The sequence below is a fragment of the Clarias gariepinus genome, unplaced genomic scaffold (genome assembly GCF_024256425.1).
Source record: "Clarias gariepinus isolate MV-2021 ecotype Netherlands unplaced genomic scaffold, CGAR_prim_01v2 scaffold_30, whole genome shotgun sequence".
Lineage (NCBI taxonomy): Eukaryota > Metazoa > Chordata > Actinopteri > Siluriformes > Clariidae > Clarias > Clarias gariepinus.
In genome coordinates, this window is record NW_026520997.1 from 1,185,284 (window position 1) to 1,205,228 (window position 19,945).

Here is a 19,945-nt window from a genome sequence, read left to right on the forward strand (position 1 = left end):
CAGAGGAATATCAGTGATAATAATTAAAAAAACAGTGGTGTATAAACTGTGAGCAGAGACATGAGCCGGAAACACAGACACACAAACACACATCTGGGCCGAGGGAGGACTTACCTCTCACTTATAATCCCCAGTATTAATATCTATTTATATATGATATACTTATAAATATTTGAAATGAGAGAACAGACCACAGTTCTGAGAGTAAAAACTTCCTTTATGTCTCTATATAATCCTCTGATACACTTATGCACTTGTCCCAGTGTCTCACTAGAGCTTGGACACCATCAAGGTAGAAAGTTTTCTCAGTACGCCGGAGCCGTGATCGGACTGTCTGTGTGATTCACGTCTGAAACACTGGCCTCCCAGGAACTCCTTTAACGGCCCAAACATGTGGAAATGTCTTGTAGCGAGGTCAGGGCTGGACGTTCGCACCGATCAGATGTCTTACTGCAACTGAGAGTCTCATCACCGAACTGTGACTGAAGTCTTCTTTACACATCGATCGCCTAAACGCCTTCATTTACCAGCCCATCAGACACTGAGACACTGCAAGGAAATAAAACTAACCAGAGACACTTTAATTATTTATTTATTTATTCATTTATTTATTTACTATAGTCTGTTTTTATTTATTTTGCAAGCAACATTTTTATTTATACATGAAGTGCATACGTTAGATCGGTGTGTTGAGGCTGAAAACTGTGTGTGTGTGTGTGTGTGTGTGTGTGAGCAGCCCAACTCTCATTACATCAACACTCATGCTAACTTTGCTAACAGGCAGAGAGCGGTTAGCTAACCCGTTACTGGTTTTATCAGCTCCTTTTGATGCTTCTACAGACTGTAACGGTGAGGCTGATGAACGTGATGAACATTTAACACGTTGTTTATTATCACAGTGACCCAAAACGTTAGCGTTTCTCACCACATGATCGCGCGGTTAAAAATCTTATGAATCACTAGTGAGTTTAGTCTGAGATCAAAATCTGTTTCGCTCGGCTATAAAACTGTCCCTGTTCATTAGCTTATCCTGCGTGTGCTGGTCATCAGTTAGCATTACATATAGCTAGCTTCACTTCATAAACCTAGCTAACTAGCTTGGCTAGTTTGAGAAACTTAACAGACATTAGCAGTGCTTAGCAACAGCCAGCACTCTTACGGGAAGCTTAACACACAGCGATCTAACTTGGCTCTGTGATAGCTAAGACAGCTAGCAGTTAGCTAAACATGAATCTTTCACATGTTTAAGAGGAAACGCTAAACGCTGTAAGCAGAAGAGCGCAAAACTGTGTTCACGCTAGTGATGTACAAAGCCACAAGCGATCGTTTGCGCACAAGAAGATTTAGCGACATGTGAACAGTAATATCTTGCTCTTATTCCCAAACGTATGTATATTATATTATTCCCAAAATTTGTATAAAACAGACGCAGATGAACAGATTAAGGTGACTCATGAACCCGTTACCAGCACATAGCCGTGTGTGTATCCGTGTATGTGTGTGTGTGTGTAAAGGCAGTGAGGGTGTGGCAGTGTTACAGCGCCCCTTGCTGGCACCCCCACCAAACAACATCATCAAGATAATTTTTCGTGTTTTTATTTTATTTTTTTCTTCGCACTGGAATGTTTCATGCAGAATAAAAGACTCGTGTACGGATTTACAATTTCAGATCTCAGTATCATGCAGCTTCCTGTTAGATTTTACACAGCTAACATTATTAGCATTACACTTCTCACCAACAAGTCCCATCCGGGTGCTCGAATGGGTTCACCTTCAGACACACTTGTATGTATGTGTGCAAGTCCCACTGAAGGAACTAGCAGCATGTAGCTTTAGGCTAATTGCTAACTTCTAGATGCTAGCTGCTCAAGATTCTTTTTAGCTTGTAATCTGATTTATACGGTCATACAAATGTGAAAATATGCTTAAAGGGATAGTTAAACCAGGGTCAAGCTAACATGGCTAGCACTTAGAAAAGGCTCCTTGTGAATGGTTATGCTAATTAATAACATGCTAACTTGCAGTGCTAGCTGTGGTTTGTTTTAGCCTGTCAGACATGAACTGGGAGTTCCGCTACATTAGCATAAATTACCAGAATGTTATTAGCATTAGTCTTAACAGGTGTAACCCTACAATCATGCTAATTGGCAGTGTACGCTTTTTTTTTTTTTTTTGTTTAGCTATATAGCTTTTTCACAAAGTTGAAATATCCCTTAACTGAGACAGCTGACTGAGACATTAGCATCATGTTGTAGGGCGTTAGCATTTTCCTACACACATTCTCTACACTATGTTCTGTGTGTTTGTGTGTGTGTGTGTGTGTGTGTGTGAGAGAGAGAGAGACTTGCTAGCATTTCTTTATGATTTTTTTTTTTTCATTTACTGCAGTTGATTGTAATCAAACCATTCTACAGTCTCAAATATGCTAACATGGCTATCGAGTGTTACTCAAGCTAATTCCCATCGGTGAGCTAAGCAAGAAGTTCGCTAGGCAGTGTTAGCTTTCGTTCATTGTTAGCCTTGGTGAGAGAAAAGAAGAATCCCTTTAACGTCATGTAGCAAAAGGTTAGCTACTTTAGCATCGTCGTGTTAGCATTCGGTCACATTTATAAATCTGATGTTTAAAGTGAAGACGGTTAACGTGCCTGATGCTCATTAACACTTCCGTAAGTTGCATATAAATTGCGCCCGTGGAAATGAAAAAAAAAGGTTCAGATACATACTGTATGTACAGCTCGAGTTGTATATACGATCGACTGTGTCTATGTGAAGGATACATTTACAGTATTCATGCTGTGCTCTTATACCAGATATATATTTATTTTGTTAATTTATTTGTATTTATTCGTCAGAGCCCCTGCTGGCATTCAGTCTGTACGTCTCTGTACTTCAGTGCACTATTGGGGGCTCTTTGGTGAAATGAAACGCTGCCCGTGTGTGGACTGTGTTTAAACACACACATCCTCGTGCTCGTGGAGGAAGCCACAGCCTGGGAGGAAGGAAGGATGGATTTCAGGGACAAAGTGAACCAGGTGAAGGTAGGTCAGGTGCAGATCGTCTCCATGGTGAAGGGAAACCAGGTGAAGGTCTTTGTGGTAAAGAGTCAGAAAGTGAATTTTCCTGAAAATCAAGCCAAGGTCAATAAGATTAATCTTTGTCGTCACTGCTTCACGTACCAACTCCATGACAGAGCAAACAGTACCTTATATACATAACCAACAGCACTGCACACTGCGGGGACAGTCTAATCATTCGGATTTGTACACTTTTTTTCACATAATTTTCTTTGGATTCTCTAAAGCTTTATTTATTAAAAACGCTAAACAAATAAAATTAAATTGAATTAAATTAAATTAAAATTGTGTCACATGACCTTTTATGTATATAAAACAGCTAATATTGTAATAATGTCAAATGATTCATTTAAATCTTTTATTTAAAAGTTCTGTGGCTTCAGTTCATCTTTGTCCAGCAGCTCTTCTGTCTATCAAGTTATTGCTTAGCTCTTACTTTTGCAATCTCATTTCCTAGCTTAGTCCGTGTTTGTTTGCACCATGATGTCTGATAAAGAGGAGCCTGCATTTGCAACATTTGCATCTCTCCTTATCTGTGAAAGGCTTTTAGACCCCAAAGAGGATGCAGCAGACAAGTTGCGAGACAGCAGTGACGGAATTTCAATAGCAGCGTTTCACATGATTCACTTCCTTCCTTGGACGTTCTGCCTTTCTATGATGGCACCTGACTCTCCCCTGACCTCAACAACCCTGCGCTTGGTGGAGGTCAACGTGGTGACCTCAACAGCCCTGATCCCTGTTAAAGTCAACAAGGTGAAATTCAAATCCCAGCTTCTGGACGAGGTGAGGTCCCTGTGAAGCTCAAGGTGGCCAGCTCATCAGACTTTTAATGAAGGTCAACATGGTGGCCTTGTCCAACAGGGTGACCACCTCAAGGTACAACATGGTCCCTGTGAAGGTTAACGTGTCAAAGCATCAGCTGAAGGCCAACAGCGTAGACTCTCACGCCTAGTTCCAGCCAGAAGCTGAAGTGGCAACCACCTATGATGTTATGAAGTTATGCTCCCTCATGGTAGCGTTAATTCCTGAGAATGCAAGGCCAGGGTAATGTAAATGACCGTCCTGCCCTTCTTCGGATTTTGGATGGCAAATGTCAAATGGTGTCAGGTCAAGCTAGTGCACATGACTGATACGGTGGGTGCTGTAGGGGACTGAAGCACACGGTTGCTGTAGCCTGCTATAACGACTCGTATTATGTTGTAGGTGTCGCTGTTGCTCTGCAACGGCACTTTTGTCATTCTCCATGGCTCTCCAGATGCCCTTGTCTAGGTACGACTGACTGTGACTGACTATACAGAAGACCCTGAATGACCCTGAGTAACCTCGTCTCTGTTCTTATCTGTGGTGAATAATAAAAATGTGTGCATGTGTGTTAACATGGTTGGTAAACACACCTGTGTATATTTGTGTGCGTGGATGTGTATGTTACTCGGCCACAGCCACGCCGGTGCAGTTATCTTTACTCTCAGACGTGATGGCTAAATACTCGGCCCTGGGGAGAGGAGAAGAGAAAAGAATCAGGACAAAGGGGAGCTTATCAGGACACACACACACACACACACACACACACATCAAGCATAAATCCAGTAAATCAGCAAAATAATAAATCAAACTATTCACATTGTGTTGCATTTGATTGTTGATTTGACTTGATTATTTAATATTTATTATTAAATAAATAAAGCAATAAAAACTGCTGCATATTAAGTAACACATAGAATATACAAATTTACCAATAAATTAAAAATAATTAAAAATCAAACAAAAATATGTGGATAGTAATAAGTCAAAGTATATATTAGATTAAACTAAAGTGTTTGTGTGTGTGTGTGTGTGTGTGTGTGTGTGTGTTCCTCACGCGCTCTCTCTCAGCGCTTCCTCTCCAGCAGCGGCGATTTTCCTGTAACAGTAAACCATCTCCACCAATAACCACAGCTGCAGCCCGATGATAGACACGTACATCATCACCTCCGACAGGATGGAGGCCATGCCACGGGTCTCTACACACACACACACACATACATACAGTACATGAATATTTATGTAACTTATCAATTAAAATTATATTAAGCCATAAAATTATGCTAAATTAGGAGTGTGGCTGAGTGACGGACGGACAGCGCAGGTGTCAAACCGCTAACTGTCTGCCACCGTTGTAGTTTAGCCTACAACAATAAAAGTTGGCACATGTAGGGTTACAGGTAGCTACAGGTAGGCTCTGTTTGCTCCGCCCATTTGCCCATTTCTGGATTAACCGGGATTTAGTGGGAGTCAGCTCCTGTTAAGATGGTGACCACCAGAGCTTCCACAGCTGAGCTTCGAAACCACTCTTTAGAAAACCTATGGGTGATGGCACCTAGGGTTTGTCCAGTTCTTTTTATACAGTCTTCTAAAATAAGCTCCACCCACAATGGAACTGAGCTGCTCTGCTCCACCCCCTTTCCCAATTAATCAACTCAATTGCAGTTTTCTGAGAACATGGATGTTCTTGGTTGTTCTTGACCCCCTGTGGTTTTGTTCTCACCTTTGGCCACGACGTTGATGGTGATGAACTTGGTGGCGTTGGTGCGATGCTCATAGAAGGTGAACGAGAGCGTGCGGTCGAAGTAGCAGCGGTACGTCCCGGTGTCATTGTAAGTGACGTTGAGGATGTTTAGAGTTCCGTCCTGCAGGTCCAGCGTGTTTTTACTGCCCGCCCACTCGACACGCCCCGCGAAGCGTTCGTCCATCACTTCGCCGGACATGTCGGCGTAGCTGTAGATCTGTAGCGCAAAAAAATGACACACCCACAAAACACATTAACGATATTTTTCTATGAAAACTGGACGCTCAATAAGACGTGTAAATTCTTTATGTTTTGTTTTTATTTAATTTTCTCTTCACGTCATCATGATTGTAAAGTCACTCACGTGGGTAAACTCGCGCTCTCCTTTCGCCATGAACCACCAGTCGACGGTGGCCGAGGCATCCACCTCGCCTCGCATCTTACAGGAAATGCAGCCCAGCTTGAACTCTTTTCCTGCCACGGCCTCTGTGTCCGAGTCGACCTCCACACATGCTGGGCTGACGAGCCGAGCTACGAGCACAACACACACTCCATCACTGATTTAACACACACATACACACGTCTCTACCGCATGTCTGTAGACCTCAAGTCAAGCTGACTGGACTTTTAAACCGCATTAGCATTAAGACTCGTACATTATTAATGGGTACATTTTACAGCGTTAAAGTATGAGCTGATGGCTGAAGCCTCAGAAGTCCAGTCAGCTTGATTAATAATGAATCACTCTGACGTGATCAGTATTGATGCAGGTCATACGTTAGTGTTGTGGCCCATCCATTATGTTCTCAGACTCATTCTGGGGCGCAGGCATTATCTAGTCTCAGCCACTTTATTATTATTTTTTTTGTTGCAGGGTCTGATGGTTTCTCGTGCGTGCTCCCGTCACTCAGAATAGTGCATGCTGGGATTCTTCTTCTTTTTTTTTTTTTTTATCCAAGGCAGAGCATATTTTATTTCCTCTCACATTATTGCCAAAACTTGTCCGAATTAGCAGGTTGGACGTGCCAGGAGCCAGACTGCGCAGGGACACACACTTACCTTCATCCTTACAGTCTCAGCTCACTCTAACGTTTCATTCGTTCATCATTAACTCACCAGCTCGAGCTGATCCTGCCGCTTAACCTCAGACTTCCCAAACTCCAACAGTTATCAAAAACAGATAGGAAATGTTGTCACGGGTCTGAGCTGTGTTTCAGATGAATCAGTGTCCATCAGAAAGGACTAGAGTAGGTTTATTAGCTTTTTTGTTCCCTAGGCTGGGTTTATTCACTAGATTAGTTCTTTAGATTTGCGACAGTGACAATTGTTAAAAGCGCTATACAAATAAAATTGAATTGAATTGAATAGATTAGCTTTCCCTTGCTAATTTGGCCCTCAATCACTAGGTTAACTTTCATCCACTACATTAGCTTACATTAGCTAGACTGGAGTTTCCGCGCTGCTGGATTAGCTTACACTCTTGACTTTTGCTAGGTTAGCTTTACTTTCCCCTGGTACAACAGCCCTCAGTCGGTAACTTTCATTCACTATGCTAGCTTTCACACATGATTGTGTTTCTGTAAGCAAATTAGCTTCTGTTTGTTAGGTTAGGTTTCACTGGTTGGATTAGATTTCAGTAATAAGATTAGCTTTCACTTGCTACGTTAGCCCTCACTCAAGCTTGATTAGCTTTCATTCTCTAGAATATGTTTCAGGTAATCATAAGGTTTTAAAACTGAAATCTGACGTTATATATCTGTGTGCTAGTGTTTGATAACTGATGGACTCTTATGCTAACCCAAGATCAATACCTGGTCATGTCTATTAGTCTACTGAGGATAGAAACAGAATGTTGGATGAGATCCCAGACTGTAAGGCTCCTCTGCTAGAGTCTGGACCCCGGCAAGATTGTTCACACTACTCCTTAAATAGGGGGGATTCTGAGGGGAAATAAACTGTTAGCATTGAGCGATGCTAGTGCGCATCAGCCTGCAGCGCTTCCTCTATGTTACCGATTCACTGTCATATATAGATGCAGGTGTCTATATATGTGATGGGGGTTGCATACGTGGGCCGGGAGGAACACACCTGCATCACCGAGTGTTCTACCTTCAACCTCTGACCTCTGGACGGGTGTTTAGCTCTTTCTTTGAGAAACAGATCACAAATGGCACACAACATCAGCTTCACCGCCGCCAGTGCTATTACAGCGACTAGTGACTAGCGCTGCACTCCTGTAGCACCGTAAATCACCGCTGATTTGACTCTGGCTTAAGTGTGTGTAAAGTGTGTGTGTGGATATTAAAAGGAAAGAGCAGAAGGATAAAGAGAGATGAACAAGAGCAGAAACACCACCACAGGTAGCCGCATCAATACGACAATCAGAAGAGGAAGAAGGGGAAAAGAGACACAGAGTTAGAACATCATTACTGTAAATAATGTGTGTGTTTATACTCATCGCTAGTCATAAGCATCATGCTAACTTTGTGATGAAATGGTTCCACTTGAGCTATAGACTGTAAAGTTACCGCGGGATGAGAGATCTGAGAGAACGGTGTTGCTAGGCAACTAGAAAACAACTTGAGACTGTGTATAAGTGTGGTAATAACTAGGGCTCGTTAACTGGCACATAGTTGTTGAGTAACAGTTACTACAAAAAATACTTAAATAAATAATACATTTGTTTCAGTAATACTGGTTTAGCTAGCATTTAGCATTTTATAAGTTTACCTTAAATCGTTTAAAATGAATAAAAGAACACTGTTAGGTACTGATGAGGAAGGAGGGAAAATGTAAAAAACCAAATATGTCGAGAAATACAAACACACACACACACACACACACACACGCTTGAATTGCCGCAGCTGCTCGATTTGTAAAGAAAGACCTGGAAGACCTTGAAATGTTCTGAGAATAGAACAATAGGTTACAAAGGAAATACATGTCAAAATGATTGGAGAGAGAGAGACAGAAAGAAAGAAGGAAAGAAAGAAAGAAAGAAAGAAAGAAAGCAAAAGAGACAGTGCGTCTCCATGTCTGTCAATCACAGTGAAGGAGACATGGACTCTATACCTGTCTGTCTCAGTGTAGGAGGCTTGGCCTCTATGACTTTCAATCACAGTAAAAGAGGCGTGGCCTCTATGTCTGTCTCAGTCAAGGAGGGGTGTGGCCTCTATCTCTGTCAATCACAGTGAAGGCGGTATGGCCTTTATACCTGTCTATCTCAGAGAAGGAGGCGTGGATTCTATATCTGTCTCTCATTGAAGAAGGTGTGACCTCTATACCTGTCTATCTGAGAGGAGGCGTGGTCTCTATACCTGTCTATCTCAGAGGAGGCGTGGTCTCTATACCTGTCTGTCTCAGAGGAGGCGTGGACTCTATACCTGTCTGTCTGAGAGGAGGCGTGGTCTCTATACCTGTCTGTCTCAGAGGAGGCGTGGACTCTATACCTGTCTGTCTCAGAGGAGGCGTGGACTCTATACCTGTCTGTCTCAGAGGAGGCGTGGACTCTATACCTGTCTGTCTGAGAAAAGGCGTGGTCTCTATACCTGTCTATCTCAGAGGAGGCGTGGACTCTATACCTGTCTATCTCAGAGGAGGCGTGGACTCTATACCTGTCTATCTCAGAGGAGGCGTGGTCTCTATACCTGTCTGTCTCAGAGGAGGCGTGGACTCTATACCTGTCTGTCTGAGAGGAGGCGTGGACTCTATACCTGTCTGTCTCAGAGGAGGCGTGGACTCTATACCTGTCTGTCTGAGAGGAGGCGTGGTCTCTATACCTGTCTGTCTCAGAGGAGGCGTGGTCTCTATACCTGTCTATCTCAGAGGAGGCGTGGACTCTATACCTGTCTATCTCAGAGGAGGCGTGGACTCTATACCTGTCTGTCTGAGAGGAGGCGTGGTCTCTATACCTGTCTGTCTGAGAGGAGGCGTGGACTCTATACCTGTCTATCTCAGAGGAGGCGTGGACTCTATACCTGTCTATCTCAGAGGAGGCGTGGACTCTATACCTGTCTGTCTGAGAGGAGGCGTGGACTCTATACCTGTCTGTCTGAGAGGAGGGGTGGACTCTATACCTGTCTGTCTGAGAGGAGGGGTGGACTCTATACCTGTCTGTCTGAGAGGAGGGGTGGACTCTATACCTGTCTGTCTGAGAGGAGGCGTGGTCTCTATACCTGTCTGTCTGAGAGGAGGCGTGGACTCTATACCTGTCTATCTCAGAGGAGGCGTGGTCTCTATACCTATTTGTAACTTTTCAAATGTAATGTGTCTTCCAGTCTGTGGATGTTTAAAGGTTAAGCAGCGACATTCCTGCTGCAGTAAATCCCTATTCTGTAGCAGGGATTTTATCTCAGATTATATTTTGTGGTTTGTTCCAGTAATGCTCATTAATCAGAACAACGATGTATTTAAAGCATGCTATCACTTGATGAAAATGATTGAATTATGGCCTTTAAATAAAGTGACCAGACATTCTCCTCTCCAGTCCATGTCCTATTTTTAAGGATTAAAATAACCAACTCAGCAGGGAGTATGTAACTTATTTTATTATCTGACCCAATAGCGTGAAGCTGAATATACTGTCTTTTGTAGCTCATTGGTTCGTCTATGTTAATACTTTCAAGTGATGTGTGCAAACATGTAAAGCAAGTTTCTCATATGTGAGAAAAGTAGGAAAATAGAAAACACTATAAATACTAACAATATTTATTTATTTATTATTATTTAATATTAATACTAACAGGATTTATTAGAGTAACCTTGTCATACGAATGGACACCTCATAAATTTTCACCTTAAGAACTGATGTCCCATACAAAGCTTTTACGTCATGGAAAGCCAAGCAAAGCCATTTTCCTTTTTTTGGTGGGGTTGTTTGTTGTGCTTTTTTGCATTTTGTGCAAGATTTGGTGTGGACATAGCACCATGGGCCACTAAAATGTTAGCCAGGATGGTAACAAGTAGAAAGGGGAGCCACTTTTTGTTTGGTATTTAAAGCAGACGATGACAAGAGGAATCAAGAATTAAGGTTAAGTGAACTTTAATGTTTATTTATTTTATATTTTACTTAATTTACTTTCCAACCTTTTTTATTGTTTTTTTATGCAAAAAAATATGTTTATAGTTTTGGAAATTGAATATTTTTGGGTGGCTGGAACGGATTATCTGCACTTACATTATTTTCTATGGGAAAATACGTTTTACAATAAGTACAAGTGTCTATATATAATTTCCTCTTAAGAACTCGCCTCCGGAACGGATTAAGCTTGTATGCCGAGGTACCGCTGTATTTAGCGCTAAGATTAGCTGATTGGGTTACATGCGCTAACCGTACATGCCATGACATTCAGGGTCATGATGGGTGTAGAAACTTTTGACTGCAACTGTATCGTAAAAAGGATAAATACATATATAAACTATATAAATTGTGTGTGTGTGTGTGTGTGTGTGTGTGTGTGATAAAGACAGATAAAGACAGTGGTCATGTAGCTAAATCTGAACTGACTACTTAATATTTTACCAGTGAGAGAAAACCAGCCTTGTTTGTCCTTGTCTGTCCTTGGAAAGATTTAACAGGCACACACACACACACACACAGATACAGATATTCCCTCCCCCATCCTTTTTCACACACACACACACACACACACACACACACTCAGTGGCGTTTCGCAGATGGAGCAGAGTGTTGATGAACCTGCGTCACTGCAGGCTGAAAACATAGCTGTGATGGAAAGTCAACCTTCATCACGACGGCTTCTCTCTGTTTTTCATTTTCTTTAAAAAAAAAATTCCTCCATCTATCTTGTCTCATCTCTTTGATTCTGCAGCTTGTTTCCTCTTAAGTTTTAAAGAATATTTAGGATATAAAATAATTACTGTAAATTTCTTCTTATGCAGCAGATTGTAAATTCCGAATGTGTTTTTTTGCTGTTCGTGTTTATAACAGTGTCATTTTTTTATTGTTCACTATAAAAAGTGGAATTTGATCAATTCTATTATTCATTCATGAAATTATAACCATTCTGTCATTGAGACTTTGTTTACTCCAGTAAACCTGCTCTAGATGTAGCCACACCCCCGTACCATTATTTATTTTAAATTGCTTCTGGTTTATTTCCACCTGCTCCGTGTAATTAATCTCTCTAGGTCTCGTTAGTTCACCGTAACGTCTCAAATCACACGGGAATCATTGAGGAAACACATTACTGCAGCTAAATAACGGCGTCGTCACTTTGCTCTTGTGAATAAGGGCTACAAACACACGCAGCCAGGAAATAAAAAGTCACTTTCCTTCCAAGGACCCGTTTCAGGACCTCACAACCATTTATACAAACTTAGGAAATTAGATCCTGTTTTATACTTAAATAAAGAGACATTATGTTTTCAAATATAACAACAGTGATGTTCAAGGCTATTAGGATCTATTAGGATTTCTATAGCAAGAGTTTGTTAACGAAGATGGACGAACGTGTTTGTGTAACATCAGTGGAAGGAGTCTCCAGTGTCAGTGCTGTGTCAAAGGGAAAACCTCTTCTGAACAGAGAAGTTTACGCCTCTTTACAGTTAGGGTTTTCTTTGTCTTATTACATTTAAGCATTTAGCAGACACCCTCACTCAGAGCAACTTACTTTTTTTTTTTTTTTTTTGTTACACATCTGAGGGTTAAAAGACTTAACCACTGAGCTACCCCGGCCCAAATTATTAATTACTAGAATAAATAAAGAGAACCTGGTATGGGAACAAGTGTTTATAAGGGAAGGTAAACATAAGGGACAACACGAGCTCACTTGTGTCACAAAGTATTTAGTTACGAAACATGACAATTAAAAAAATGTAATGGTCATCGAAGTGGAGGCGGTGTAGACGTGGTGTTTTAGAGATTAATTTTCTGTCATAAATTGCTTACTTTATATAAATGTATTATTATTATTATTATTATTATTATTATTATTTATATCCAGACATTCTTGTTAACTCCTGTGTAAGTCTGTACAATATACTGTATGTAGAGCGATGTTACTGTACATAATGTTGCTGTAAATATTATACACAATACCCACTTTTTGTCTATTTTTTACTTCATAGTTTTAATAAAGTGTGAAAATTCCAAATGATTCTATTTATTGTCAGAGATTTACAGACTTCTTTACTGATCTAAACGCACAATCACTCGTATCACTCCGAGAAATCTTTATTTTCACTAATGATGTAATTATAGAGCTTTATGTATGTGACAGGCTTTTAGCTTTTAGTGTTTAGCTGTGTGTGTGTGTGTGTGTGTGTGTGTGTGCGTGTGTGTGTGTCTGTGGGTGAGAGAGAGAGAGAGAGAGACACCTCAGGGGCCAATTGAAGGATCCTGAGCTCCTCTCTCTGTTCTGGGTTTAAAAGCCTTTTGTGGTGTGTATCGACTGAATCACTAATGGAGACTCGAATAGGACGAGCGTTCACTCGGGCTGGGAGGAAAAGAGCTGACACGGGGGAACGTAGACGTGAGATGTGATTGTTGAACAGCGTTGCTTCCTTTATGACTTACTGACTGACGCAGGAACACTGCTGTCCTGTATATTAGCGAGCTAATGAAGTCCATTTATATAAGTTTAGGGAGGAAATACTTTGACATTTAACAACTTTAACATTTCTTTAGTTGTCTACAGAAATCTTACGTCAGCCAAATTAGCTTTATTCTTCTCCAGCAGACCCAAATACTCCCTTTTGGATGCAGCGCTCTATAGAATAAATGCATGAATGCTGTAAGATTTACACTTTATCAGGATTCATTACCCTGACACTATTTTAGTCCTTATTTACATTTACATTTACATTTAGGCATTTGGCAGACGCTCTTATCCAGAGCGACTTACAAAAAGTGCTTTAATGTTTACAACATTAACATGATTCCTTATGATTGATCATCTCTGATATCACCATTTAGCCAAATTAGGCACCCTGCTAATGTTGCTCATCACGTCTTAAATTCGTCTCAGGGTCGCACCCAACACCTGTCAGTGGTAATGATCCTGGACATGAAGGACCGGTCATCTATGACAAGACGGAGTTCTTGGCAGACCTCGATGTGATGTTCCTTCTGTTCCTGGGTCAGCAGCCTCGTGACGAACTAGTTCAAATCACACGTAGGGATTGTGTGAACTGTTCCATATGACACACCGACGACGGCAGCAGTGTTGCGTATTGTCCTCTGACGATCATCGTGCACAAGTTACTGAATGGTTTCAACATTTTGGGGGGTTTGAGCTCGTTGAAGGTCTTCCTGATCCCTCACCTTCCAGGGATGTTCTTCAGCTCTTGAAGCGCACGTGCCACGTGAATAAGTCATCGCAGTGTTGTAGTAAACTTGGCGAATCACATCAAACGTCTCTGTGGCAGAATTTCACGTTGGTTTTTTCATTCTAACTTGCTGTTCATGATGAAATAGCAGACAAGGTCAGAATAGCAGACGAGGTCAGAATAGCAGACAAGGTCAGAATAGATACCAACTTGTAGTGTAACTCCACATAATAAAACTTTTAAATGGTTAATTTTTAACATGACCTAAAATGTGACATAATCCTAGCGGCTAGCATGTTCTTAACAGCAAGCTAGCGAAAGTTCAAGATTAAACTCTTATGATCTGAGGCTCATTTTCTTCTTTTATCTCTTAAAGAGCTTTTTGATTTCCTCTCTCGACTCTATAATAATAATAATAATAATAATAATAATAATAATAATAATATTTGTGTTCGTTAGTAATCAGTGGTGTGAAATGATGGTGTATTTTTAACAGACGTATAATTTAGCTTAAAATCTCTTTAGTACAATAGCTACAAGACGAATGTTTACAGAAGCAGGCACATTAAAGCCAGATGGCAGGTGTGCATGTTTGTGCGAGTGTGTGTGTGTGTGTGTGCAAGTGTGTGTGTGTGCATGTTTGTGCGAGTGTGTGTGTGTGTGTGTGTGTGTGTGTGTGTGCGTGCGTGAACAAGGGATGGAGTGAATGGGATGCCACTATTGACTGGGATAATTTATACTCTTTTATTTCACCAGGTCAGTGACCCTGATATTACAGTAAAATGAGTAGATTTATAAAGAGAGTGAGTCATGTTCATTAGAGAAAATAAAAAGCTCAGAGCTACATAAAAATAACCCTATTCTATCTCTTACAATAAACATTTATGAGGGAGTTTTTTCATCTGAGTGGAACAAGGCTTATTTACTCATGAGATAGATAGATAGATAGATAGATAGATAGATAGATAGATAGATAGATAGATAGATAGATCACTTTTATAATATCAGATTTTAGATAATTTATATAACTATTATTTTAGATAACTATTATAATCATAGCTAGTTAAATAAATCACTTTTATTTTTCCAAAGACGAAGACACAATTATAATACCAATCCAAAAAGTAAAGTGTGTAAGCAAGAGCATTACAGAATTAGATATAATGTTAGATATTAGAGATTGGTGAGATTGATGCAGATTTTTTTATGTGGAAGTTCATGTATCGCAGCACTAACCTTAAAATCAAATTATTTTTATTCATTTTTTATTTATATGTTTGCATTTGAGGTGGTAAAATGTTACAGTTCCTCAATAATCCTGCAGGTGGCACTCTCTAAACTATTCACACATTGGCAAGGCCATGTGGTAGGAGCTAATTATTTGCTAAATTTGCTCAGAATTGTAACAAAATTAAAAAATAATATTGAATCAGGATATTTATAAAATTATGATTATAGAATCGCAATACAAAACAAATCCGCGCTTGGTATCGTGATATTATCGTATCGGGACGTCCCTGATGATTCCCGTTCCTTTGAGACATACAGTGAGTATAGTCATGTATATATACAGTATATATAATTAAATATTGGGCTTCCGAGTAAATGTGAAATTGTTACAGCAGTACTGGAGTATTTATGACGGTTTTAATGTATATTATGAATAATGCTTTAAGTAAAAGTGAGTAAGACGGAGGTCTGGTGTTGGAAAAGTTCCGCGTAGCGAAAGACATTAAACAATCGGACCGCTCTTCAACACTGCGGAGGAAACGGCTTCTAAGGCTTCCGACATCTGAAGATCCTCTTTAGTGATGGATGGTGTGTGAGGGAAACGATGGGCCTCAGTGATGTGTGATGCGAGTGTATTCCACATCCTCTAACCGTCACTCCTCGCATGTGTGCAGCTTTAGATCGGATTATATAACAGGGTTGGGGATTTGGGAATTTCTTCCAGACAAATCCTGTCCTTCTGTCCCTCAGAAACACTCTGACATCATTAGCTTTAGCAAGCAAAGAGGCGTTAAAGTCAAGACTAAGGAAAGTACAGTGTGGAGAAGCCATGTTCCTGCTCAGGGAATACTGTGTCGCCCTGAGACGCGCCGTTAATCACGGCTTATCATGAACCGTCAACTAGTAATGATCTGTAGCACACATTATGAAAGAGAGAACTGGGCTGAAAGGCTCATTTATGCCTCTGAATCACGTGTAAACCAGGCGTGTACCCTACACGTATCCTACAGCGTAGCCTGCTGTGCACCAACACACAAACGTAACTACACGTCGCAACAACTATGATCGTTCTATCTGACAGCCGCGTATTTCCAGCTTCTTCATCTTTTACAGGTTTACAGCTATAAAATAAAAGTAAGGAAGTAAGTAAGTATGCATCTCCAGCTCCGACAAGATCCGCTCACATTTAATCACCATTGTTTATATTACGACAAAAAACCTGCAGAGCGACACAAAGACACCAGCGCAAGTGTAGTAATGTTCACAACACTTCCGCCTGCGGTCTAGACCCGGCGTAGACTAGACACAGAAGTTATATACAGAGTTATTTAGGATGGAGGGATTAAAGGACAAGGAAGGACAAAGGAAAACTGTCCCTCTCTCTCTCTCTATCTCTCAGTAACACAATTGCAGCAGCTGTTTCATGAGATTACTGGACAACACACAGGGCGTGGCCCTTCATATATACAGCATACATATAAACACACACACACACACGTAGAATCATGCATCAGATGAGTAAAACACAGATCAGAACAGAGATTCAGATAGACAGGTCAAGGTCATTTCATGAGAAGTAAGTCATACACCGTGTGTCATTATGTATTGGCACCCTGCACAGACCAAAGAGCTTACGGTACACACATGCATGGGTTTACTGAGTGTATGATATGCTGAATATAGAGTTTTTGTCATATGAGTGCTTGTAAAAATGCTATTAAGATTATGTCGTTTATGTCCTCGGCGTGAGGAACGAGCGATAAGGTCCTCTGTAGGTACTTCAGCAATAACAGGGGAAATACATCTGTTATTATAATACTGTAAAGATGTTGAATGTATAAAATGAGGTAAATGATTTATGTAGCAGTCGAACCGTTATAGGAAACAACTTTGATATTAAAACCTAAAACTCAAGTGACACAGATACATGCTGGCAACACAGAACAACTTAATAAACAAATGTACTAGTGTATGTGTTCATATGCTGGTGTGTGTTAATGGAGGTGTTCGCATTTCAAACAATCAAATCAAATATTTGGGATTTCGGATATATCAGGTAGAACCAAAGTTATCATTACTTTCATAACATGTCAATTTTACCAGTACAGGAATATCGGAATGATGTCACAAAAATGTAGAACTTTTAAAATGAGTATATTATATAATAATAATAATAATAATAATAATAATAATAATAATAATAATCATATTTATTATTATAATAATAATCATATTTATTATTATTATGATTATTATTATTATTATTAGGTCATTGAAACAACTGAAAACATCTGATTATGTGATTTTTTTTTTTTACTTTTTGCTCAGTCAAGTTTGTATAGTTGGTTAAAATTAATTAAAGTTCAGTTCATCTTTTTGCCTATTAAGTGCTAAAAAAAAGGAAATGTCACTCTGTACTGTACAATCCTGAGCTCTATATGTGTTTATTAAACAAATAGCAAAACAAGTAACTAGAATGCAAAAGGCTTAAAAATCTACAAATAAAAGAATATGCAATAATTTAAAGTCTTAATACACTCACTTAATACACAAACACACTCTTAGACAAAAGGGTTCTTCGAGGGTTCTATAAGTTTGTCCAGTGAGGGATAATTTAAGGATTATTAACTTCCTGATAACGATTCTCCTGGAAACACTTAATGATAAACGTTAGAACAACTTCATAAGGGTTCTAAAACTTTTAAGCGTGTACAGTTAAAGACACTAAGAGCCTGTATACAGATAAGAGATAACGTGTTTCTGAACTGCAGCCGGTATTAAATTATAAGCGTTGTATGAATTATGTCTCGCCTTGCCCGGCGTACAGGACGAATTACAGTGCGGTTTGTCCGGTGTACGGTCACTCACCGTGTAGGACGAACAGCAGCAGCAGCGGGAGCCACATCACCTGGACCGCAGTCATCTTCACTGAGGAAAAGGACACACACGTATACACACACGCACACACACTCAGACACACGCTGTTGTAGATGAGACGGTCTCCGTGTGCGTCCGGTGGATTTCAGGGGCAGACGACTCTCCCACAGTAATGCAGTGTGCACTTTCTCCACGTGGTCCAGGAGCGCTCACGATCCCTTATTTTACGTTTCCTTCTGTTAGCAAAGCTACCTCTAGCGACAACGTGTTCACGAGACGCTTAGCAGATAAGCGCCGCTCGTCGATCAGTTTCCGAATACGGATAAATTTTTTTTTGTTTGCTTAAAAATTTTGCAATGACGGGACTCTCTCGTTTGTTTGTTAGCGTCGTGTTGCTAGTTTTACTAGCCTAAAACACAGCTGCTCGTTTAAATTCTCTGATCAGAAATCGATCGTTACACCTTACACTTTACATGTGATGTGCCGTCCTTGTCCGTAATGGAAGACTTCTTGTGACGTTTTGAGGTTTGTGATGTTTAAGGGAAAGAGAAAGTCAGAGATGAGTGCATAGCCCGGAAGACGAGCGATTGGAGACGGCGAACGTGAGAAAGGAAAATCCGACTGACCTGAGAAGAAGAAGATGAAGATAATGGAGATGAAAAAAAAAGATATCGCACAGTGACAGATTGAGAATGGAAGATTAAAAGCGTGGATTGCACAACTTTTTTTTTACATGTCTTTGGTTTCACGTTGTTGATACATTCCGGTGAAGTGCTTACTGTTATTATAATTATTATAAATATTATTATTGCTCTATGAAAATGGACGATGAGTGAATGAGACCTACATGAAGACCTGGATGTGTGAAGATCCCTTTCTTACAAAATCGTCCCGAGACCGAAAACCTGATGGAAAGCCGCACGGACGTGCACGAACATGAATGTTTAATCCGCTCTTATCTTTTTTTAATGAGTATAGGTGATGTTTTCAGGTCACGGTGATTACACTAAGAGCTGCTCTGCTTCTTCGTTTTTGGTGGTCCATCTTCGCAGCTTCAGTTATCCTTCATGCCAGATGGTCATATGGTGCAACCGTAGATGATTCACCAAAAAATATGTTTCTCTGCCAACCAGAAATCGTTCATTAAGTCAAAAAAAATCTACAGTACAGATAAATGATGCATTCAGTTCAGGAGAGGCTTCATTCCTTGATTGAGACAATACTGCTTGTCTTGCAAAAAATGATTCAAATGAAAAAGCAGTGCGTCCTTCAGTTGCTCAGTGCTTCATGCTGCCTACCTTGCACACCGTGCATGTGGATTAGGAGCAGAGCCACAGGATCCCTCTCCAATTCTCCTGTATCACACCTCCTCTGTTTCTTCTGTCAGCATCCGCTGCTTTATTCATGCAGGTGTAGTGTTTTTCCCGAATCCTTTATTTCTTCCTTGAATGAGGCCAGTGTGCGCATTTCCAAGGATCCGGACGGAGAAGGAATAGCATGATGTGAGGGGTAGGAAGGATACAGCACTGACTGAGAGAGAGAGGGGAGAGAGAGAGAGAGAGAGAGGCGGAGAGGGTGGGGGAGGAGTGATGCATTGCAGCAGTGGGCTGGAAAACACATGAGCAGATGTAAAGAAAAATCCTGCAATCTGTTTCATGGGCTAGATCTCAGCCAAACATCAGCACTGTAACAATCAGGAATTTGTTTGGGTTTTTTATGCATTTTAATAGATGAACATTTACATAATACATACTAAATCACTAAGCATGAATGATATTATGAACAATAGTAAAAATGAAATAAAATATTACCATAATAATAATTATTATTACTTCTATAATGCATCAATTCTGATTAACATGACAAAGCCTTCATTAACATGTAATACAGATTTCACCTGTAGGGGGAGCCTTCTCACGCTTTTCCTTTA

The 19,945-nt window shown here is 40.3% G+C and overlaps 1 protein-coding gene across 2 annotated transcripts; it reads right to left on the minus strand.

The window, feature by feature from the left end:
* Nucleotides 1–574: 574 nt before the first annotated feature.
* Nucleotides 575–19,531, minus strand: scn1ba (sodium channel, voltage-gated, type I, beta a). Of its 2 annotated transcripts, XM_053490604.1 has the most exons (8): nt 19,021–19,531; nt 18,863–18,920; nt 18,007–18,641; nt 5,984–6,150; nt 5,599–5,836; nt 4,933–5,074; nt 4,469–4,566; nt 575–3,120 (listed from the first exon to the last, which is right to left on the minus strand). In XM_053490604.1, exons 3-7 carry the CDS (start codon nt 18,059–18,061, stop codon nt 4,500–4,502), a joined length of 669 nt encoding a protein of 222 aa, XP_053346579.1. In that variant the 5' UTR covers nt 18,062–18,641; nt 18,863–18,920; nt 19,021–19,531; the 3' UTR covers nt 575–3,120; nt 4,469–4,499. The 2 variants fall into 2 exon arrangements, with proteins under 2 accessions (XP_053346579.1, XP_053346578.1); XM_053490603.1 differs by having other exon boundaries at nt 18,007–19,137; nt 19,314–19,531.
* Between the last annotated feature and the right edge of the window lie 414 nt (nt 19,532–19,945).